This window comes from Scomber scombrus, chromosome 6 (genome assembly GCF_963691925.1).
Source record: "Scomber scombrus chromosome 6, fScoSco1.1, whole genome shotgun sequence".
Lineage (NCBI taxonomy): Eukaryota > Metazoa > Chordata > Actinopteri > Scombriformes > Scombridae > Scomber > Scomber scombrus.
In genome coordinates, this window is record NC_084975.1 from 30,509,478 (window position 1) to 30,534,787 (window position 25,310).

The 25,310-nt window shown below is 39.4% G+C and overlaps 1 protein-coding gene across 1 annotated transcript in view; it reads right to left on the reverse strand.

The window, feature by feature from the left end:
• Positions 1-11,331: 11,331 nt before the first annotated feature.
• sf3b3 (splicing factor 3b, subunit 3) overlaps positions 11,332-25,310 on the reverse strand; it is a 29,750-nt gene continuing 15,771 nt past the window's right edge. The window contains exons 17-27 of the mRNA XM_062421117.1: positions 24,730-24,852; positions 24,349-24,503; positions 23,907-24,081; positions 23,354-23,559; positions 22,317-22,473; positions 19,166-19,291; positions 16,859-17,071; positions 16,686-16,784; positions 12,008-12,151; positions 11,751-11,855; positions 11,332-11,646 (exon numbers count right to left, since the gene is read on the reverse strand). Of these exons, the coding sequence (XP_062277101.1) occupies positions 11,506-11,646; positions 11,751-11,855; positions 12,008-12,151; positions 16,686-16,784; positions 16,859-17,071; positions 19,166-19,291; positions 22,317-22,473; positions 23,354-23,559; positions 23,907-24,081; positions 24,349-24,503; positions 24,730-24,852 (1,644 nt within the window). The 3' untranslated portion in view covers positions 11,332-11,505. The remainder of the gene's footprint in view (positions 11,647-11,750; positions 11,856-12,007; positions 12,152-16,685; positions 16,785-16,858; positions 17,072-19,165; positions 19,292-22,316; positions 22,474-23,353; positions 23,560-23,906; positions 24,082-24,348; positions 24,504-24,729; positions 24,853-25,310) is intronic.

Here is a 25,310-nt window from a genome sequence, read left to right on the forward strand (position 1 = left end):
AAACTATGTATTTTCCTACATTAACACCTTCCCTTTGTATGACATTAATAAAGTCCCAACATCCTCAAACGAGTACTTCTTGATTAGCAGTGACGTAGCTTGTTGCTTTTACTAAAATTAGTCAAATGTGTATAGCATATTAAATTGCAAACATTATTAAGCATAAATAAACATGTTTCAACCATAACATTTACAAGTTTTGTACCTGGTCCACTTTTATCTGGAGATCGGCTGATTGATTTGGCTAAGATGCTTGCCACTGATTAATGTATTGTGCTTTTGCTGCCACTAGGTGGCACAGAAAAAGTGTTAATGAACGAGGACAGGTCCACGTTAAGCAGAGTTAAGTATAAGGTCCCCATATGATGATGCAGGGTTGCAGGAGGTTTTTACACATATATTTGTGGAAGTGAGAGAAATTTCAAGCTACTGCTTATATCCAGCATAATGATGGAGACACTGAATTTGCTTATTTGTTGCGCTCCATCTGGTTTAAAATGAGGAAACGAGCAACTTTCTTTTAAGAATACAATGGCATGTTTCAAAACAGGGCATGTGTTGGTAGTTAATTTTAGAAGGGGCATTACGTCCACACTTCAGGCCATTCATGATGTCTTTCCTGCCATGCAATTCAATATAGCCCTATTAACTTTCCCGGACAGGGTTAGGGTTAGGGCACCCTGGGGACTCAGTTGGCCACACATGGTATGAATCTTTAATGTCCAGAGATGAATGGATACTTGGTTCATTGTTACATGTTGACTTTCTACAATAGAAATCTGTCCAAAAACTACAAGTTAAAAGCAATAAGAGATTCTTATTAAGATACAAGAAAAAGTGATAAGACTTGTAACAGGAAGGTTGAATCAGGACAGGGTTTGACCTCTTGGAGAAAAATTCACTTTCAAATATTTATTGTCTTTAAGTGACGGTTGGAGCCATTCACAGCATGCACAGGGCAGAGGGCAAAGCAACATTTTGAACAGTAATTATTCATCATCATCACAGAAAGACCCCAGGCAACCTCTCATTTTGAGCTGTTGACTACTTGAATTGAATGTTTGGGCCATGGTAGGATGACCAGGCAGGCAAATACAAGGAGAACATCAAAAATCACACATTTTCACTTCATTAGAGTTATTTACTGGGTATCAAAGTGTTAACTGCAGCAGCTAGCTAGTTAATTCAGAGCTACATCGGCAGCTTTTTGATTCTAAAAATGGTCCTCAGAGAAAGACATACAACGCTGTATTTATCCTTGGTTACACACGTGTTAACACTGGCTCTTCACTTTGATTTCCTTTAATAAACCAAGCTCACGACAAAGGATAGCTAGTCAGCAAGCTAATTAGGTAGCATGTGCTGCCTTTTTAGGCTCAATAAAAAGACATATTACTTAATGTGTCTGTGTTTATTTGCAGCACTATCTGGTTGCTTGATCCATATTTAACATGAGCTTACAGTCTACATTTGTTAGCAGTTTAGCTTGTTAAGAGCGGCTGGAGGCATGTGATTGGCTGCAGTGGCGGCTGGTGACAAAAATGTTTGGGGGGGGGGGCGCAGTTTGATGGTTGGTGGTCCTAGGATTAGTGTAATAAGAAAGAAAAACCAATCTAAAAACAACACAACACACTATAATGTCCCCTGGTTTGTCCCAGTATGGTATCTCTGACCCACGGAGAGAGGAATAAAAAATTATAACCAGACATGATAAAAATGCCCATTTCACTCACATCACCTAAAGTTACCAGCAGTTAAAGCAGAGTTACCAATAAGGTAATATGCTTAAAAAGAGGCACCACCTATATTTTAGTTATTGTGTCTTCAGTCCTGATTTCACTGTAATATGTTAGTTGTAGCAATACCTAAACATGACAATAGATGGCGCATTAAGCACTATACACTGCTGTGATTAAGCATCATTTAGTTAACTTATTTTAATAATGAAATGTACCCCAAATCAACTGTAATAGTCAAAATTACTTCCATCATTTCTTATCCTGCATTTATGCATTTTAGTTTTTTACACTTCATAGTTATGTCTTTTATAAAGTATTTTTTTTAACACTTTACAATATTAATAACAGCAAAGCAGCTACTACCTGATCTTTTATATGTCCTGTTGGATCTGCTGGATGCAGACACTGACTGAATCTATGTTCCTTTTCTGGAGCTTGGCATAGCAGAGGTCTACATGTGGCCAGATGTGGTGAAACAGCTGCAGAAAGAGCTCAGCAATGCTAAGTCTGCTAAAAACAACTTAGCTTCATGCTATTGTCTCGATGGCTGCAGCTTTATATCTGTTTTTTTTCGGAGAGATGTTTTAGGTCTCGTTCCCCTGTCGTTGTCCACAACGCTTCGGTGCTGGCACTTTGAAACAGCAAACAGATTAAGCAATAAAAGGAATAACTCACTCTTTCTCTCTTCTAGTGAAAGTCTTGTGAAATTATGTTTTTGTAGAGAAATTACAAAATAATCTTCTTTAATTTCCGCGGCTCCACTTTAATGTCATCTCCTGAAACTACCGTCAGCAGGAGTTTGGGTGACAGCCAGGCGGGGAGTTCTGGTCCTCTGAAATGATGCGAACGCGGAAGTAACTTAAAACTGCATTCTATCAAAAGGCCACCAGGGGGCGACCGTTTTGGTGTCAAAAGGACTTCCGTCTCTATACAAGTCAATGGAGAAATCACCAACTTCTCACTTGATTTATAACCTCAGTAAACGTTTTCAAAATGTGTTTATGGTCTCAATGCAGTATGATGTTCATTTGTGAAATGTTGGCCTCCCTGATTTTATATTTGATGATAAAGCAGGGTATGCATTAGGGCGTGGCTACGTTGTGATTGACAGGTTGATTGGTTCACAGGTTGGGAAACGTGACGCAGGCCAATGAGAGAGCAGCCTCAGGTCATGTGCTTGTCAAAAGTTTGAGAGCTTGCATTGACTCCCATTAGGCCGGCGCCCCGCATACAGGAAATACATATAGAAATTAATAAAATACAATTTGGAATCGATTTATAATGAATGCTGACAGGTGCTGAGAGACTAACAGGCGCATTTTACAAGCAAATACTTTTGATTTCATAATGATTTAGCATTATCTAATTAATTTATATTTAATATGTTTAAGTAGACTTTCTCTAGATTATTGGATGGGGCGGCGCCCCAGCGCCCCGCATTGACCAGCCGCCACTGATTGGCTGAAAGGTGAGGCAGTGACAACTAAATATATGAAGAGTGAATAGTGAGAATATTAAATTTAGACTGATAAAATAAGTTATAATAATTATTTGAATTGTTATATAATTTGTTGAATGTACATATTTGTGTGCAATGCATTAATATAATTAAATATTTCATAATTACTCCATATATAAGTGCTCTTCTTTCATTTATTTTATATATCAAATATGGACTCCTGCACTACCTGTGGCCACAAACACTTTGATAACAGTAGATACTGTACCTTTTATCTCTGACTTTGTCTCTGTCTCTTCTCAGACAAATGTAGTGTGGCATGATTTCATGTGCAGACCACCTGCAGATGTTCATAATGGAACATCATTAAGCTCCTCTGAATGCAAAGATTTGTCAACATGAAATAAAATCCTTATAGGAAAATGTAAACTATTCCTAACCCCTCAGATGATGTCTGTGTTAACATTTAAACACTTTGGTGCCAGTCTTTATGTTGTGTTAGGTAACCAGTTAAAAAATCAGCATTGCCTTTTAATACCAGAAACAATCAACAGGCTGATTACTTTACCACACTCCTGACAGCTCGGAAATCAAGTAATTTGACATAAATTACACCCTTAAAGAGGTATAAACTTGTTGAAGACATTGACCTAGAAAGTTAAGGGGCCCCTAACCCAGTTTGTACATTTCCTTTGGCAGAGATGTGGCTCAAATTAATGAAATCAGTAAGCAATAACAGGATTCTTCCTGACTGTACCTTTGATAAGCCAAATTGAACTGCCATATCACAGTATAGACAGATTTAATTTGATATTCTTACCTTCAACAACTTCATTTTATGGTAACAAACTAAAGTGAAATACAATGACAACAATCCACAATACTTAGATGGCATTTCTTGTCCAGATATTAGTACTGTATGGGTTGGAGAGACAGCAATGTTTGGGGGGCAAGTGAGGCAAAAGGACTAGTAGGGGAGGCATAGGATGGATGGACAAGTGAACCACAGACAGACAGATTTGAATGATATGGCAAATGAGTGCAGAGTGTTGGCAAAAACAAAAATACAAAAACAACCGAGGTTTTAAAATAAGCATTAATCAACTTTCTAAATGAGGCTAGACTCGTGGCAAAGTTGAACAGTACACAGTGCTCCAAATTACACTTGGTGACCATTAGCATTGTTAGTAGGGTAGTAAGGTGTAGACAAAGACTCAATGATGTATCAGAATAACAGGTGCTCAGTTAGTTATGTAACTAGTGCTATGCTTGCGAGGGGCAGACAAACTTGACCAACAACACTGACACGACTCATAATGCACTTTCAAGTCTGAAATCCAAAGTTTAGAAGAGATTTGGATTTTAGAAGAAGAACAGAACACTAGATAAAACATTGCAGCATGTAAGGAGTGTAACAGCACTGAAGTTCAGCTGTAGCACGACTAATCTCAACACATGGAAACACAGGCTTACTGTTACTGTTGCATTAACTCTCTGTGTTGGCTCAAGTAACAAAAAGACTTGTTCCCTGCTCTTTTATTAAATATATCTATTTGAAGGATTGACTTATGTTCATTTATAATGTAAATGAATGTCTTGTACTGTACATTGTAATGTACTTCAAACAAAGAAACTGTATCAGATTGCATCATATCACATTGAATCATACCGAATTGAACCAAATCATTCCATATTCAAATGTATCATCCCTGAATCGTATCGTACCCCATGTATCTAGATATGTATCGGGTCGTCTTACACTGGAGAGATGCACACCCCTAAACATACCAAGGCCAAATACTACTACTGCTCTGTTCATTTATACATGTGTCCAGATAACAACAACAATGTGCCCAAGGTAGCAAAGCAAGTACATCCTCCAAGTGTGGAGATCAGAATCAGAATCTAAAAAAACGTTATTTTCCATTGCAAGGCAGTGGAGATTTATCTTTGACGTGGTGCTCAATTTACATAGTATAAAAAAGTAAAAGAAGACTGAATGATACAGCTCTCTACCTTGAAAGGTTATGGGTAAGGGTAGTTATAAGGTCATTTCTCTAGTGGACATCACACATGCATGACTCTGCAGGAAATCCTCCTTTGAAATACATACATCAAAGCTGTACCAGTGTGATCAATCTGTTGTTAGATGACTTGATGAATTTCATCCTGACCTAGACCTGGAATATCAATTTATATTTAATGTCATTTCTCGCAACATGTGTCAGTACACCATTTGAGTCATCGCCTCATCACTCAAGCGTATGGAAACCTCACAGATTTATTGTCTTTTCCAACATCAATCATAGACTACACTCACTGCTACATATACAGCAAACATCATGACAACTTCCCAATGCTGAATATAATTTGGAATTAATTTTAAGACGTAATCATGAACTATTGACGAAAAACTAGGATTTTGGATGTGTGAAGAGGTTGGTTTATTTTTGTCATTTAGCTTCACGTTAGCATATCTATGGTGTAATTTCATTGTGAGCAGACATATATGTAGGATCTACAGCATGTCTACTGAACAATCACACTGACGAAGTTTGCCTTGACTAGAAGGCACTTATTGTTACATTTTGAAATGAAGGTAACAGCTAATATGACAAAGAGTCTTCAGCCATGCTAGCAGCTCTGTGGGGCTATTGGGCCTACTTGGGCAAAGCAGTGCTTTAAGCTAAATGCTAACATGCTCACAGTGACAGAGCTAACATGCTGATATCGAGCATATTTACTATTTGTCATCTTAATTGAGCTTATTAGCATGCTAACATCTATTAATTAGCACAAAGAACAAATATTTGAGTGTGCGCTTTATGAAAAATGACGGTATTACCAAAGCTGTTGGGTTTTTAAAAAATCGTGTTTAGCTTATTTTTATATTTTAGCTTATTAGCATGCTAACATGTATTAATTAGCCCTAAAAACAAAGTGAGGCAGAGTGTGCGCTTTATGAAAAGTTAAAGTATTTCCAAATCTGTTGGGGATGTTTTAGTCACATTTGCACTGTGGTTAAAAAGGTTACTGCCCTATTTGTGATATTTGTTACAATATCTTCATATCACTGCTATCCAAAAATGTCAACTTTTCATGGCTTGTTTTGTTTTAAGCGTAATGACAGAGCATTTGTAGATAACTGAATTTGATTTTAAGAGAATTTTCGCAACCAATAAAGGAACATTTAATCCATTTAGTTTCTATCTGAAAACAGAAAGCACTAGCTTAATACAAAGAAGGATGGTTTTGCGCAGTGAAAACACCTGGTGGTATCCAGGAGCCACAACTGGTTGAAAAGTCTAAAAATGACTAAAACAGTTATCTATAAGCAATGTAGCTCCTTACAAAGCACAAACAATCTGAGGGTCAAAATGTCTTCATCATAACGAAGTCGTGCAACACGCTTTGCAAGTAACCCAGTGACCAAAGTACAACCAAAATTTCATCAACCCCCAAGAAAAAAAAAAGTACACAGGAAGTGCTTTCTCAACTTTTGAAACCACAGTCAAGTTTCAATGCTTTCATTATCTGTAAAAAGATTTATGTAGAGGTGGCAGTGGAATGCAGTGTGATAAAAGAGCTATTATTTTCCCAGAGTTGTGACCTCTGAACGTCCCCAAGACACATTCCAAACCTGAAGGGCTGCTGAAGCACTTGCTCACATAACAGCATTTAACATTAATTAAACAGATTGAACAGCATGTAAAAACAACACCGGTGATAATGATGGAAACTTAAGTTGACTGCTGAAACTGTTGCCACATGACAGCTAAAGTTCCCGTTTGGCATGTTTTGTAACCAAAAGTATTACATTATTGATACAGACACACACACACACGCACACACACACACACACACACACGCACACGCACACGCACACGCACACACACACACACACACACATACACACTCACACACACACACACACACACACACACACACACGCACACACACACATACACACACACACACACACACACACACGCACATACACATACATACACACACACACATACACATGCAGAGACAAAGTCATATTTGTGAGCTTGGATCATAACATGTAGTGCAACTTTTATCTGCATATTCGTAACACCATTACCATGGTTACCAGACTCCATACACATCTACTTGTTTTTTTTTAAGTAATGCATTACTTTACTTAGTTACTCCCTGTGGAAGGTAATCAATTACTCTTTACATTACTTTTGCGTTACTCTTTAGCACTGGCTGCGATGTGTGCGACACACACACACACACACACACACACACACACACACACACACACACACACACACACTGACATCACATCCTGGTCCTGACGACTGATCTAAACCCTAATTCAAAATTCAGCTTTTGTCCCCAATTGGTAAAGCCGCCAGCAAATTAACTTATCCTAAGTCTTACATTTGTCCGCAAAAGTAGCCTATGACAGATGACACACATACACATGTCCTTACATTCCCACGCACAGATAAAGTTAGAAGTTAGTAGGGGACGGTCAGTTGGTTTAGGAAAAATGGTCCCGTCAATGACAGTGTCCATTCATTTCCTGAAGACTTTAACCACTGTCTCAAAATTCAGCAATTTCCCAATTGAGGACTCAGCTTTTGTCCTCTATTGGACAAGCCAGCCCCAATTAACTGGTCCTAAATCATAAATTTGTCCCCAGAAGTAGCCTATGACAGACGACACACACATGTCCTCACATCCCCACACACACAGATAAAGTTAGTAGGAGACGGTCAGTTGGTGTAGGAGAAACGGTCCCGTCAATTACAGTGTCCTCAGTTAACAGGCCTTCCTCTTGTTTTAAAAAAACTATGACAAAACAAGAATGTATTATCCACTTACATCCTCACGTCACAAGGTTGCATACTTCTTAAGGACCATCATACCCTCCAAAATAAAGTCATTTTGAAATTAATTAGTAAAGGACCATGTGAAACCATGATCCTGTGTCCTGTACACTTCTCTCCTCAAATTAGGAGCACATGTCCTGCGGATAAAATTCACCGCAGGGCTCTTATTTGTTGTCCTTTACATATTTAAAAAAGAAAAAAAAGAAAAAAAGAAAAAAAGAAATCCAACAAACTGCCCATGTGGTTTCAGTTCTATAAAACCCTACGATGCCATTGTTCTGACTGGGAAAGTTTAGTCTGGCCAAGTTCTTTGCTTTTCTCCCACAGGGGCAAAACCCATCAAGTGTCCACAAGTGCTGGACCAGATGTGAGGACTTAGTTGTAGCGGAGTGTTATTCTGCTGTGTGACACATCATTATCCTCTTGTTGTTATGCAGGGTAAACAAGCTGCTGTCAACAGAGAGCTAAATTGACCATCGCATGTAACACAAAGAAAGTAAAGAGCTGCCAGGTTGTTACTCCATGTGGGACTGCACTGTGTCCACCTGCGGAGGAAAAAAATGCATGTCACACTGTCATGCCAATGAATACTTGGGTTTTTTGGCTTGTTTATTTTTATAGAGGTCTTTTTTTAACTTTCCAGAAGTGGTTTTAATGAACCGTCAGATGGGAAAAACCATCTACAACCGTTTTAAATATCTGAGAAACCCAGAGGTGCATTCATCATCAAAAAAAGAGCGAGTTTACTGATTCTTACCAGGACATAGACAAGTGGATTCAGGAGCACGGCCGGATCTATCATACAGGTAATCTGGGCAAGTGGCCCTTGAGCAGAAAGGGGTCCTCCATGATATGGGGTAAAAACATGTGCACTTTTTTTATTTTTTATGTTGTTGGGCTCCACAGAAATAAATTACAAGTCCTGACCCATTCTCTTGATGTTGATAATTATTGTCAGTGTCAGAAGCCTAGTATGTCCAAAACTAAATATGGAGTTACAAGGTTTCCATCCGACAGCAGCGTTATCCAATCAGAATAAAATAAAAGTTGTTTGGGGGACATGAGCTTCAGTGTCCAGCAGTGGCGGATTTAGATATGGGCGACATGGGCATCTTGCTGGGGGCAACATGGGGCGCATGCACCAAAAGAAAAGAAAAAAAGATTGCTCATATGTTCGTCATGTCTTTTTATATGACTGCGTATTAGGGTCAAAGATTAAAAAAAAAAAAAAAAAAAAAAAAAATATATATATATATATATATATATATATATATAAAAATTGACCTGGAGTAGGGGGTGGGTAATCAAATTAGGACAGATAGTGTCTGATACTGGTGTGTGGTGAGGGAGTTGTGGGATGCGACTGGTTTTCTGGAGATAACACCGTCTCTCTTACGTGGTAGTTCACTATGACCTCGGGGGGGTCCTAATACCCCGCCTTATTTTTATAATGTCACTGTGTGGGTCAATTAACCTTGTTACAGGATAGGCATCGTTCTAGTTTGTGAACTAGCGTCTTGTACCTGCTGAGATCTCTCACAGTCAGCAGTAAATGTGTATGTGTGGGGGTGGGGTGTTAGGTTTACCTTAGGTCTCTCCACTTAAAGCCTGAGGTAAGAGTGGAGGAATCTAGTGCACCTAATTTGTATGGTAGCCTAATGATGCAAAAAATTAGAATGACTACCAAATAAACCACAATTTATAAATGTGTTTTTATTTTTGTGTTATTGTGATTTATTTCTGTAGGGTTTTTTATTCGCAATTTATGATAATTTGATTCTTTATTTCATTTAAATGTATATGCTAAAATTGTTTCTATTGTTTGTACTTCATTTTTGAAATTTGTGATTATGATTGTATATCATTTTGGTATTTTTTATTGGGTTATTTATATTTACCTATATCTATATTGGGTTATTTATATCTATATCTATATGGGGGTTCGCACAGGGCACCGCACACGCTAGAACCGCCACTGGTGCCCAGGGGCCTCTGGGGGGGTACTAATGCAGCCTTGTTCAGAAGATAATTATAATATACTTTCCCAAACAACTTTACTCATGGTAAATCACTCATTCACTACTCCCTCTATAATATACACTGAATAGTTCACTCAATAATGAGCAGCAATATCAAGATTTTGGCCTCTAATCTGTCATATTGGTGGTATGTATGTATGTATGTATGTATGTATGTATGTATGCATATATATATACATACATACACATATACACACACAGTGACAGGAAATAACACACAAACACATGGTATTGTAAAGTAAAAAAAAACAACAATTTTATTTACAAAAAAAGACCACTGCCCCCATCCCACAAGCCCCTAAATTCAGTGACTACAGTGGAATGCTATGTCTGAGCTTGTGGCTGAGGTTGGGAATTTACAGGACTCAGAAGAACAACACCCAGTGCAAACCTTCAGTATTCTTCCGCCCACTTATTTAGTCTGAGTTCACCCGTCGTCTAATGCCAAAGTATGGCAACAATTTTTGAATCAAACCGTGGCCTCTGACTGATTCACAGGTCGGCTTCTGTTTGGCTCCCAGTTTGCGAGTAAGCAATATGCTTTAATGAGCCTGGGGGCCGACGTGTTATTAACTGAAGACAGGTAGGACCGGAGGCTAAGAGAGACTTAATACCATCAGAGACTGTGGTATATTCATTATGACAACTAGAACCAAAACATTAAAATAAATCACATCATACAAAAACACACTTCATTCTGCTGAGATTAAAGATAGGACACACAAAATACACCTTAACTAAATCACCGCTTACAGACATTAAAAATATTCTGTTTTCACGTCTTCTGTCCAGGCAGTATGAAACATGTCTACTGAACATGTCATTAGGAAACTTTTCTACTTTTCTTCTTGGCATGAGTTTAAATAAAAATGTATGGTTGCTCACCCATGACAGGTAATTGCATTCAGTCTGCATGTACTGTGCATGAGGATGAATGTGAGCTAACACAATCCAGTATGTGTGTGTGTGTGTGTGTGTGTGGTTGTTGTTGACAGTAACGGGGTGGGGTGGGGTGAACAATTGACGCTAATTTCTCAGGAATTGCGTCAATAAGCAGGTCTGGTGGTGATGATGTTAATGTTTTTCACACCAGTGTTGTGGGTGACTGTTTACACACAGTTCTGAATGCAGGTATTCTTGTTGGCGAGGGAGACAGTGCATGTGGGTTGCAACATAATTGAGCAATGCAAGAGAGTCAACAAGCATGTGGCTTCTTGTTGTAAGTTTTTATGTGATAAGGTGTGTTTGTGTGTGTGTGTTTGCCCACAGATACCCATACAAAATACAAAAACTATGTCCTAAAAGGAGGAGGTTACTGTAGCACAGGAGGTGTTTGTGTGTGTGTGTGTGTGTGTGTGTGTGTGTGTGTGTGTTTGTGTGTTGTTGAGGCATTGTCTGTGTGGTTAGAAGGCGTAGCGAGTGCGAATGTCCTCCAGTTTCTTAGAGACCTCGGGTGGCGTTCGATCAAGCTCTTCGGCCACGCTTTTCTGCTTGTGAGGGTCCATGCTGTTGAACTGCTCGCACAGATCTCCATCGATCACATTCTGCAAAGCAAACACAGAAAAAATACTCACAAAATGTTTTCAAAGAGTCCTCCATGATTTCAGGACATGAGATTGGAAAAGAGGGGAACGGCTCGACCACCTACCTTAACGGGGAAGTAGTAGGATCTAAAGCTGAGGTGGTCTCGGCCACACAGTGGGGGGAACTCGGAGCGCATGTGCATCTCTAAATGCTGGAAGAAGTCGTGGTCCTGGATAAAGACATGAAGCACAGAGTCAGACATGGTTGAAAAAAAGAGCTCAACAGGGTCAAAAAAACTAGTTGGGTTAAATCAAATTGGGACAGATAGTGTGTCTGATACTGGTGGTGTGGGGAGAGGGTTGTGGGATGCGACTGGTTTACCTCATGTGAAGTGAATGGGACCAATATGCCGATTCCTCCGGACAGCGTGGTGTAGACCAGGGACTCTGAACCTCCAGGGATCAGAGTGGTTTTCTGGAGAGATAACACCGTCTCTCCTACGTGGTAGTTCACTATGACCTCAGCCTGGAGAGAGAGCGGAGAGAGAGCAGAGAGAGAGAAACTGTCATGTGTTGACTGGTGGGATAACACTCAAACCCACAAATGAAGTAGTAAAATATGGTTATTGACTTGGCAGTATCTGGTTTCTGATCAAAAACACACATGCAGCACCTGATTATTAAGTCAGAAACAGCTAACCTCTATCTGTCTACTGTCATTCAAATGGAATATTACCATCAGCTCAGCTCGGATGAAATAAGATCATACAATTACACATGTCTGATATGGCACTTGAAGCCATTTCAGGTCTTAAGATCACCCGCGCTGCCATCTGTACGTACATATAAAAGTATGGAGGAGTAGAATGTTTGCCGAGGTCAGGAAGAAAAGACACAGTGTCATCCTCTGCTCAGAGGAAATTGGTCCAGATGGTCAGTTCTAATCCAATAACCATCAAAAAACTGCTTTGCAAATAATTAGAGGTAGTAATTAGGATGTACCTCGGATACAAAGGCGGCATTGGGGAGGAATAAAACCTCAGTATTAGTCTGGGCAAACTGCCTACAGGACATAGATGACACTGACGCCATGAGACCAAAAAAGGACGGGCGAAGTTAAAATAAACTCTGTGCTTCAGACAGACACACACACACACTCACACACACACACACACGAGCCGGATATAAACAGAGCACAGCTTCCCTCTGATGGGAAACAACAGCTCTGAATGAGGCCAAATGAGTTTTTTTGGCGGACAAGGTCATCTACCGAGGGGGCAGAAATGAAATTATTCGAGATAAAAAACCCTGCAGCTCTGAAATAAGAGAGCACAATCTTTGCTTTTGATCATCATGGCCTGAGACTCAGCAAACTTTAACAGCCAAGAGGTCAGAGTCACATCAGTGACGTGAATCAGATTCATTTATGAACTAAAACAAATTCACATGTCTGTTCTTTTTCTACTTGCCAATCTCACATGTTCAACTTTTGATAAGATTAGGGGTATGCGTTTGACAAAAAACTGTTCATCTTTAAAACATTACAAAAGGTGCTTGAACTTGGGCCCGTCTGATACTGGATTTTGTGGGCCGATGCCAATATTAGAGAGTAAAATATCAATATCCAATATTGATATAGCGGCCGATAATCTTAGATATACAGAATGTATATAAAACACATATTTGTTGTTATGAAACACTTGTGATATAGATATGTTGTAATGGAGGCAGGATATTTTATGGTTTAACTAAAAACTCTAAACTTCACTGGGAATTGAATTATTAGAAATTCCTATAAATAATAAAACACGTACAACAAAAAACATAGGTACGTATATATTACACCTGAATTAAGAAAAAGAAACTGCCTATATAACTTTTAAAGAATGTCGGTGCATATCGGACAACATATATGCCGATACTGATGTATCGATGATGTAATAGTCTAGTTATACCAGCTGACCGATATGTCAGTCGTTCTCTAGATTTAACTGCTGCTTTTCTCCATATATGTTTCATTTGTTTCACTCATAGTTGTCATGTTTCATACACAGATGTATAAACACACTCTCATACTGATTTTGTTATGGTGTATATATAATTACTATTTAGTCATTTTATTTTCTGTAACACTGAAATTTTATTTTATTTTTTTTAGGTGGAGGCGTCAAATAAGTGTTCAGGTGTTCTGCCTCTCTGCACTATGTATGATTTGTTGTTTGTAGTTTTCGGTGTCATTTTTGGTTTGTGCAAAATAAACTAAACTGAACTACGCTGAGCATCCTGTGGACTTCCTGTCATGATCCGTACAGACTGCTGTGACTGACGCTGCATCAGCATTTGAGATGGATTCAGATAGTGAAGAAAGGGTAATAATAATGTAATAATGTATGTGAGGCTTGTGATCACATGACTTGTACCTATATCACATCTGTGATTGGTTCTTATGAGAAGAGAGCCCGATGAAGGCAAAACATGGATGGTCTTTTATTGGTTTTAAATGATAAATGAACTGTACTTATATGCACTTTTCTAGTCTTTTCTACCACTTTTACACTACATGTCTCATTCACCCACATTCATACACTGATGACAGGAGCTACCACACAAGGTACCAACCTGCTCACTAACTGGACAACCCATCTTATGTTCTGAGCCACAGCTGGCGACAATAGGTCAGTCCACAGCTTTTTGTAAGACAAGCCGCTTTTCCAAATTCTTTCCTGTTGATTGTGTTTGAGCAGTGATCTGACTTGATTTTCCTGCTATGTGGACATCTTGGATGAGAAAAACCAACAATTGAACTGCAGCCTTTATAGGGACTAATCAAACCTCTGCAGTGGTGTGGCGCTCTGTGGGGATTCCAGCACAGTGGAAATGTCACATCCGCTCAACACAGGCTGAGGAGTTTAACACAACACTACTGAGATGTTTTTGTTTTAACAAGCCTCTTTAAGTGTTGAGGAGCAGAAGACAGGAAGTAAGCGGAGGTTAATGTAACCTCGGGGAAGAGAAGGACTCCCTAGGTGCTGTGCAGGCGTGTGACTGGTAAAGCACTAAAACATTTGCTTAACCACTAAAAGGCCACAAGTTGTGTGTGCAGAGAGGGAGAGGGTGCCATTTAAAAAGTAGGAAGACTGTAGCTGCTGGCAGACATGCAGTGTAACACACTTTCTCTTGGTTTCGTGCCAGAGGAAAAGTGGACTGCTTAATAAAACTGAGAAGGGTCATGTGAATTTGAGTGGACTGATTTGCTTCTGCTGGCAGAAAACCTGCTATACATTTTTAAAAGAAGCTAAATTGGTGAATATTTATACTCCTTCAGTCACAGAGAGCACAAATTGATCCAAATGTATCACATATGTATATCTGTTAAACTTTTCCTTTAGATGTCACATTTCTATATTTATATGAAATGTTTTGACTTGTGTGTAGATTTGGACATGAAACATTGCTGAAGTGAATAAAAAGAAAAGAAAAAGAGAGGATGACAGAAATGTCCCCCCCACACTCTGTATGACATTTGGGGTGAAGACAGTTGATCCTTTCATTTTACTCACCAGACAGCTCTGTTGCCCTAACCTTGATCTTTACAGATATATTAATCAAATAAAAGTGGAATGCATCTAATTTAATGTAAGGCAGCATTTAACCTAGCCATGTATAGATAATTATGTTCAACCAGCCAGATGTGAAAACACACACACACACACACATATACATTCTGTATACAGACAGACAGGCATGCACCCAAACCCACATCTAAAAACGGATGCAGTACATTTCCACACTCAAATTAAATTCTCGATCAATGTAACGTGGACGCAGAAATAGCTGACAAACAGTTTGACAAAGACAACTGGGACCAGCTTATAATGTCGAAACTGGAGGGACTTTCCCAGTCTATCTGCTACCTAAACAGTTTCTGACCAGGATTTAAATATGGGACGAGTGTGAGTGTGTATTGAGTTGTGCATGTGTCCACACGCGCTTGTATTTGTGCGTAGGTTAGACTTGTGGTTGACGGTGTTATGCAGTTTATGCATGTGTGCTGGCGGTTAGAGGTCAGAGCGGTTAGAGTCCTGTGCAGGCCTCAAGTTTGGGGGCGGGTGTGCCGGTGGTGGAAGCCATTCCGTTCAACTTCCTCCGGCCTGGACTCAAAAACTGGCACAAAATATCTTCCCTCAAACAAATCCTCAAAGGCTGAACTAACAGTTTTCATATTTAAAAAAAACTCTCTAACTACAGTCCTGACACAATGTTGCACATAAATGCTGTCTCAGTCTCAATAAACACACGTAAAGGGCAGCAGTGCAATATGAACACACTGGTGGCCTACTCTGGTGCTTTATTGGCTTTTCCATCATGTCATAAATTCGATTTATATACATCTAACTTCTTCTATCAGGCTCGAGTCAATTTAAAGACCTCTACACCTAATGCAGGTAAAAAATCTTGCATTTGGTTTGTTGAGGCCCTCCATGGATAAAAGCAGGATCCAAATATTGCCTTAAGTCAGGGTTGATGTCAGATCGAGTAATTCAAATTTTCTTGAAAAGGAAAACTCTAAGTTTCTTAGTTTCCACATAATTACACATCCTTCATATCATAATCATCATTCACCATCATCCTTCATTCATGCCACTATATTGAGTAACAATCTGTTGAATTCATATTGTTTTGCAAGTTATTCATCATTACATTTGTTTCTACATCACTTATTAATAGTGTGTAGTTAATAAAATCCATAAAATTCACTCAATTGTGTTTGTGTATTCTTTGAAGTGGTACAGGGGATCTATTGAACCGTAGAGCCACGAATTCAGAAATGTGTCTGATTTATCAAAATGTATTGATTTATTAAAAAGAATTAATTAACCAATTAAGTAAGTACAATCTTCCCTCCGAAAGACGGAGGTGGTGCCCCTGATAACGAGAGCTTATAAATTTAAACATCCAAAATGCTACACAAGGAAATCACTGGAATCTACAACACAATGCTAGAGATGACCCTCAGGAGACTGTATAAGAAGGATGGATTTGGGGAGTGGTGGTTTTACCTTCTGTGATGCTCCGTTAAGAAGACCTCTGTCCCATAAAGCTTTGTTCCCTGTGGGGTCCTCATCCACGTCATCGCTGGTGTTGGGGGGAAGACGCACCTGGGAAAAGTAAAAGTTAATGATTAGATGTATTCCTACGAGTCAAACAGACAGATGACGCTCTCTGTACTCACAATGCTGATGTTCCCGAACTTGTCGGCGGAGGCCATGGTGTCGTAGTCCAGCAGGCAGGCTGTCGTCACCCAGCGGGGACATGTGTCGTCGGCGAAGATGATGAGCTGGTTCTCATTGCGCCGGTAACGCACCCAGAACAGACTCTCCTGAACGTCGGACACGATCACACGCTGGCCGATCGTGTAGATCCCCGACACCAGGTTGGGAACGTGCTGGAGAGAGAGACGCGGAGGTAGAGCCATAAGTACACACAAAAGATACGTGGAGGAAGATTTGTTGACATGGTGAATTGTCAAAAAGGGTCGCATATTATTAAGGCTGGGTATCATTTAAACATGTCGATACCATTACCAATCCAAGTACCATTAAAGTGATACTGATACCAATTGAGTACTTCACTCAATAACAATCGCATTAAATCAAAGAATTCCTTTGTTGATTGGCTGTGAGTAAGTCTATACAATTAGTCATGTTTTGTAGCTCTGGGTGCAAAAAAAAACTGTTAACAGCCCTCGGTCTCTCCTGTTGTAGTCATATAATTGTGTGTTGTATCATGGCCAGAAAGCCAAAAGCAGCTCTGGAGTGAGTCGTGTGGAGCAGCGGCTCATTTGCATCGACACAAAAACAGCTCATCCAGAACAGGACTCAAACACAGGCGGATTCACAAATGCATAATCTCAGTGGTATTTTCAACAAACTTCAGAGACATATTTTGAGGACCTCAGAGACCTATATTAACTTGTTGACCATAATATTGCTTTAAAACTAGCATTGTTTGCATGAGCATGTGGTTTTTTTCACCCCAGGCTGTTAATGTTCATTACAGCACTGCGCAATTGGCAAAAATGTGTATTTACATAAGACACAAATGACACTCATTTAAATGTTCCTCTACAGCGCCACTAGGGCCTAGATAGAAATATGAATTTATTACACACAGTCTCTTCTTTAGAAACAGCAGGCAATTCAACAGATCCTAACTGCAGTGATCAGGAAACTGTGCACCTTTCTGTGATTCATTTTACACTGATGTGCATCACAATCATATTTCATCTTTAAAAAGGAATAAAAAAGGTCAGAGAGCAGCAGATGGTTGAATTGAATAAAACTACTTCAACCAGCGATGTTACACACTGTCAAGATAAAAACAACTTATTTGTCCTCACGGGAAGGACGAGCCAAGCTTTACTATTACTACATTTATCTGCACTCAGGTGTCTCTGAACAGGTTATTAAATGAACATGAGCACATTTCTGATTGAAAAACATGATTTGACCGTGATAAAGATCCAGGAACAAGAGTATCACTAAATCTAGTTTCTCTGTTTCTTTGTTTGTTCATTTTGACAGATAAAGATTTATTTGCAAAGATTCCATGTGTGTAATTGCATTTAGAAAAATACACCCATTCTCTACATCACCTGTTTAGGTTTATAAAATTCTAGTTGGGGCACAGGCGAATAGTTTATGGTGTTTACTCAGCCACTAGTGTGCACCCCATGTGTTTTTTTTTTGTTTACCCTCAACTTGGCTCAGTGCTGAGTGAGGTCAACCCGTCAGGCATTGTAATGTATGAACTTACTTATTTAAGAAGCACAATCAAAAGGTTTCTGTAATGTACTTTATTTTAAAATGCCATATTTATTTGATATAAGAAAGAAAATGTATTTATTATATTCTTAGTTTATTTCTTTGTTTTACAGAAAATTCCCCAACAATTCTTGGTGACGTAGAGAATGGGTGTATTTTTTTCTTATACAATAATTATTTTATTTTGAGTCAGACCTTAGACATGATAGAAATAATGACTGTCCATAAAGAATAAACCAGGCACCCAGTATTGGTGATGTTTATCATGGCGGTGTGTGTGGAAGAGGAAGAGGATATTTATTTACTATGTCTTGTACTTAATTTCATAATACACTGTTCAAAGACAATAAAGGCATTGAACACCACGTGCCTTTAAAACTTGAATGGATAACAGTAAACATATTTACTCAAGGGCTTCAATAATTAATATAATATGTTATGCTTTAATGGCATCAGGAATGCAGCTGCATTGCAGCTTCATGAGACTAAGCTAATTATGTTGTAGGATGTGACCGTTTTGCTTGATGAGTCACTTGGTCAAGGCCCGGGGTCAGTTAAAAGTCGGCTTTTTTAAATGTGAATGCTATATGAATGTATCTAAAGATTTGCAGTCCTCACCTGCATTTTTCTTTTTTAAAGTCTCTGGTCAAATGTATCCTCATATAGAGACCTACATTAAGTGCACTAAGGTGTGTGTATTTTGGCCGCTGCCTTACCTTGTTCTCACACTTCCGTAGCAGTTTCTTTTTGCCCATGTCGTAGATTCTCAGCAGTTTCCCAACTCCCACCATGGCACGTCCCTGGAATGGAGCAATGGCCAAAGGTACGTCCTCTACTGGGGTCTGCCAATCAAAAAAACAAAGAATCAGATTATTTTATGGCAGCTTTTAGTTTGAGATGCAGTCAGTTTGTCACAACAGAAACTGTTCATATTTCTTAAGAGGGGAAAGACTTTTATTTTGAAGCAAGGTCCAATATCGCACTAAACAGATTTTGACAGTTCCAGATATCCGTTGTGTCAAAACTGTGATCCAAGAAGGTGTGAAAGTGTTTTGGAGGCAGACTAATTTTACTGTTTTCTGTGTCCTTCACATGGCATCCACATAACACCTTTATGATACAAATACCATGATGATAAACTTAAATCTTCAGATTAGATTTTCAGATTTGACTTATTCTGTGTTTAAGAAATGCAAAATAAAACAACGTTATTGAAAAGTGAACTTAAAACTACTGTTGTAAATGTTGTCTTGTTCTGAGACCTATAACAAGATCACATCCCATGACTTTAACATTAATGCAGACTTTGGCAAATCTAGCATTTTATTTTTAAGCTATGACTTCTATCAAAAATTCATTACCTCTTAAAAACATCAAATTTTGGTAAATTATATTTTTCAAATTAGATTATAGCGGTCACAAGTCAAACTGTCTAAATACTTTCAATGTCCAAGATGAGCCTTAATCATAACTAACACATGAATTTAGAATCCACATTCTCCCAGCTCTCTTCTGGAGAATCAGTCTTGTGATATTATGGTATGTTGCGTTTCAGTTGATTCACTTGGCACATAGCATGGGATATCCACCCCTGAATGACCTGACTGAAGACCCCTCTATTAACGCCTTTGAACAAGTATTGCCTGTCCCTGCCCATGTCTTCAAGGGTGTGGCTTTGCACAAAAAGACCAGCACGGTAATGTTCTTGAAGACAGTGCTGGGAAAGAATAACACCACATAGCACGGACCATCCTCTCTAAGTCGAAGGATCTAGCAGAAGTATTGACATCTGCTGCTAAATTAAGATGTTTTCAAAAATATTGGCTTTGATTTATAGTTTAAACACAGCTGGACTCACAGTCAGTGCAGTGTTCAAAAACAGCCACTCAAAACCAACTATGGGTGAGACCAAAGAAAGACAGAAAAAGTAACACGAGATGACACTGGTGTCAGTGCTTGGTGTCAAGTCATGTCAAGGGCGTAACCAAACAGCTAGAGGAGCATTGTTAAAAAATGCTGGGGAAACAATTTTTAAAATGTCTCAAAGTGAATTTTTATTGGCAAAGTAGTCAGAGTTTGTCGTTAAATATTCGTTAAGTGTGCCACTGTGATCACTGTGATAATCAGTACCTTTGCGATATGAATGTGATGTATATTGTGACCTTTCAACACCATCACTTACAGACTACTTTTAGTGGAGTGGAGCAGCAAACTCCAGCAGTAACAAAAACCAACTCTGAGGTGAAGAATATAACTCAGTGCTCAGTCTGTCACACCTCAACCCTGCACCTGCTCAGTGTGTTGGACAGTGATGTAATTCAGAGACAATAGTGCAGCAGAGAGGCTGCTCTCCACTGCTGGAGACATGATGTTAATAACACAGCGGAGCACTCCACCCCCCTCAGTCATTATTAATAGTTAACTGTTTTTAATTAAAAAGGCTGCGGACCATTTATGTTTCATATTGTATTGCTGTGGACTACAGACACCAGTGAATGGCTTTGCACACAGTATACTGCAGCAAGAGACTGAAAATAGTTCCCCCTTTTCTATTCAATTAATTGAGAAATGGTTTTGACTCGAGACTCGATTCTGAGCCAAATTAGCACCCGTGTGTTATAAAAGTATGGGATGGGGAGATAAGCATCCTGTTCCAGGCCTACAGTGTATGAATAATCGGAGTTCTATCTGGCTATGAATGTGCATGTGCATGTGCATGAGTACATGATGTGTGTTTAACCAGACTTATCTGAAACATCCGATCTGGTTAAGAGGTTGGGAAAGTCCTCTAACTTAAAGTGGCTGACATCACTGTGCAGTACAACACTTGTGACTCACTTCCCCTGTTCGTCCACATCAGGTAACAACTGCATGTGGGCTGATTCACCCTGATGGCCTCCACCCTGCTCCAGTTTCTGGGGACTTACCCGGGAAACCAGTGCGTGGCTCCAGGGGCAATAACCTCTGTGTTTGGCATCATTACATTTTTAACATGGGGTTGTCCTGGCCTGGTGAACTTTGAAGACCGTTTCACCCTGAAATCCAATCCTTATCTTAATATCCACCTCAGACTTTGACCTAGTGACACACATTTCAATAAACGCCTCATGCTAAGTGGCCATGTCACACTTAGCCATGGGAACAGTTTTCTATGATCAGTATAAGGCTATTCAATACAGCTCCAGTGATTAGTTTATTCACTGATAAGTCAATCAACTGTCAATCAGCAACTACTTTGTTAATTTACTCATTGCTTGGAGTCATTTTTTAAGAGACAAATGCAAAAGTTGTGTGGTTACAGCTTCTTAAATGGGAGTATTTCCTGGTTTCTTTTCAGTAAACGAAATATCTGTGGGTTATGAACTGTTGGTCGGGACAAAACAAGGCATTTTAGGTTGCATCGACTTACTACTTTCTGGCATTTTTAAAATGTGGACTTTTAATAATGAAAATAATCTTTAGTTTGAGCCCTATGTAATATGTGCATTTTGTGCTTAGTCATTGAATCATTCAATCTTCTTTGTGTTGCTTTTCTATAAAAATGAGCTTGACACAATGCTCTTCCACTGATGTGCAGCCAGTCCAACCTGTGTCACCTATTGGCAATAAAAGCAATAGTGGCAGCAGCAGTATAGACCTGCACAATCTGCAAACAAGTTCATTCTGCCACCTACAGACAAAGAAAGCAACAGCTGCTGAAATGTTCTTGGACTTGCACCACCTGCAGGCAAATGTTACAGCAGCAGTTTTCACTTCTCTGTGTGTCTGCTACATAAGACTGAGTGAGACATGAGTTGCTTTCTGTGTGATGTCAGCAACCGAATCGCCATTTCACTTCACTTGAGATACTTAATCAATCAAACCCACCTTGTGCACAAACTCCAGCTTCTCCCCGCCGCTGGTGAGTCGATAGGTGTAGATGAAGCCGCCGCTCGTCGATCTGGGGTTGAGAATCATGTCTCTGGCCACGCCCACCAGAACGTACCAATCATCTCCTGCGTTGTTGAAACGACACACTGCAACGCTGAAAAATATCAGGGAAGAAATGTGTGTGAGATATGAGCTACTGTGCCATCCTATAGCAGAAAAAGAAATAAAATGTCCTTTTAATAAATAATAAAAAACTGTCCTACAGAGAAATGCTACATTTCATCAGAGCATCAGTTCCACTAACATATTAAGAAACCAGGAAGTTACAGGGTCAGCAGAACTATATACTGCTATGGTATGAATGCAAGTTACCTGTTGACTAACACACCACAATGTTATGTATATAAAAATGTAATAAATACAAGAAGTAACTAATATGGCGGTTTGCTATTTGACTTAACAAGTGAAACCAAAAAAGGTACTATTGAACAGCTTCTCATTTCTTCTTATTCAGGATATTTTCTAACAGCAAAACCATTTCTATCTTCACACCAAACAATGACATTTCAACTGACATTTTATGCCCCAAAACCTTCACTGTTCTGTTTTGGGAGCTGCCAGTTCAATTCACAGTCAGGAATATGAGACACTGACTGTACATTAAAAGTGAAAGGTGTTATAAATAAGAAACAGTCCAGGGTCAGACTCTGGACAACGTGGTATCCTTTAAGTTCACCCACACCACTCACAATATCCTTTCAATAACCTTTTTTTTCAGTTTCACTTTTTATTTTATGGCAGTGTTTATCTTATCTCATCTCTGATCATCCCTCTACTCTATTCTCTTAACGGTTAAAGCTTCCTTGTATCCATTCGTAAACAAACACCCCCACCTCTTAAACAAAAGGCTGAACTCTGGCTCACTGTCACAGTTTTATCATGCCATTCTGACATCTCACTTCTTTTCCTTTCACTTTATAGTCAGAAATATTGTGCTTTACACATCTCAGAGTTATAAATGACTCTTAACTCACCTAAACGCTGCTTCATTCTGCTCCAGCTGCACCTGGTCCAGCGTTGTACCCTGAATGGGGTTGACCAGTCGCACCAGTGAGGCCCACTGCCCCGCTCCAGCTTTAGGTGCACCGAAAATAGCTTCTGGGAGATTCTCATTGAGAAAGGCGGCGGCCATCTCAGCAGCCAGCTCTCTTTCATCCTCACCAGCAGCCTCCACCATCTCCTGCAGGGGGGGGGGGGGGGCAACAGCAACAAAAGAGGTCAGTTGGAGGGATACAATGGCATCAATAAATCTATTTTATTACAACAAGACTTTAGGGAATTCAAGCTCTTAAGTTTAAACACTTCCCTGCTTTTGTAAACATGCAAAAATACTTTGAAGAACAGTGTTCTGTCACTGAAGAGCCTGAACCTCTGTTCTTACTAGGTGGAATAATATCTCCCAATTGGAAATTTGCATTCTCCTGTTGTCACAACTTTACTAACCACTGCTCTGGTAAATGTATTACTGTGATTTACCACAGAGTACTCCATTATTATTTTACTGTGTGTGAACGTTGCACTTCATACCTCAGCCATCTGCTGCTTTCTCTGGGCTTTGGTGGCCTCGGTGTAGGCATTGTGGTCGGTCTCGATCAAAATGAGGTTGTTGGTCTCTGGGTGGATCACAAATTTCCTGGGGGTGTACTGCAGAGGAAAGGCCACCTGGTTGAAGACAGCTCCTAATTTCTCCAAAGCCAAGATTCTGCAAGACAGATAATGAAAAAACGAAACGATCAAGAGGAGGGACAGACAGTTACAAGTCATTTGAAACTTTGAGCTTCACGACTGAGGAAAAAATTCTGGCTTATGAAGTGTAGAAATTCAAAGTTACTTTCCTTAATAGACAGAAGACACCTGTGTCTTTTGGCTGAACCAAAGTCCCTAAACTCTCAGGATCTTCCATACACCACATCAAACTAGTCTACACTTTCTACCGCTCTTTAAGTTATATGCAAACATGTCTACATACCTCAGTGTGTTGGTGGAGATGGCCACTATGCCTTCTGGGCACTGCTCCGAGGCAAAACCAGAGGCATACTCCAGAGTCTCATATGACAGAGGGGTCAGATGGAAGCGAGACTGATACGAGTAGCTGAGCCAGGAGCGACTGGACATTGCCAGCACCTGTCAACGAGAGGAGACGGAGACAATACTTTACTGCTGCACCTATTATTGGAACTATTATCTTGTCTTTAAAATGACAAATCCCTGCAGGTTCTTAGAAGGTAACATTTTTATGTTGACGTGGTCTCTTCAGCAACAACAAGAGTATTCATTTCACACTTGTATGTGAGTAAATAATATAACAGTCTGTGTGCAAATTATGTGCAAATGTGCAGGAGTCACGTACAGCTTCTTGTCCCTGCATCCTGACTCTGAAGAGTTTGACAGGTCGTGAGCCCAGATATCTTGTTCTGGTATCGGACAGATCACCAGTTACTGGGTCAAGCACGGTCCTCAGAAGCACACCGTTCTGAGAAAAGAGAACACACACACACACACACACAGATATTACTATATGACATGATCTTAAATCCATGTCATCATAAATCTTTACCAGTAGCCCTCAAGAATGATAATATAGATTTTTTTTTTCATGCATCATATACTGCTGACATGTTCGTATTTACTGATTACAATAGAAGGATTTTAAAATGATTTAAAACTGCTTCAATACCTAAGGTTGTTGCAGTTATTATTAGAGAAATGATAAGAATAAACAGTAACCTATATTCATTGAGAAATGTCATATTCAGCGTGCCTGTGTAACTTTATTATTAAAGCATGAGGTAAGCAACTTTTCCTACTACAGGAGGAATCTGAGTCAATGCTAACACATACATATGAATGTCTTATGTGTACTTTTACAGGGGTATGTGGGCACTGCTATTACAACAAAACTAAACTTGTGATGGAGAAAAACGTAACATG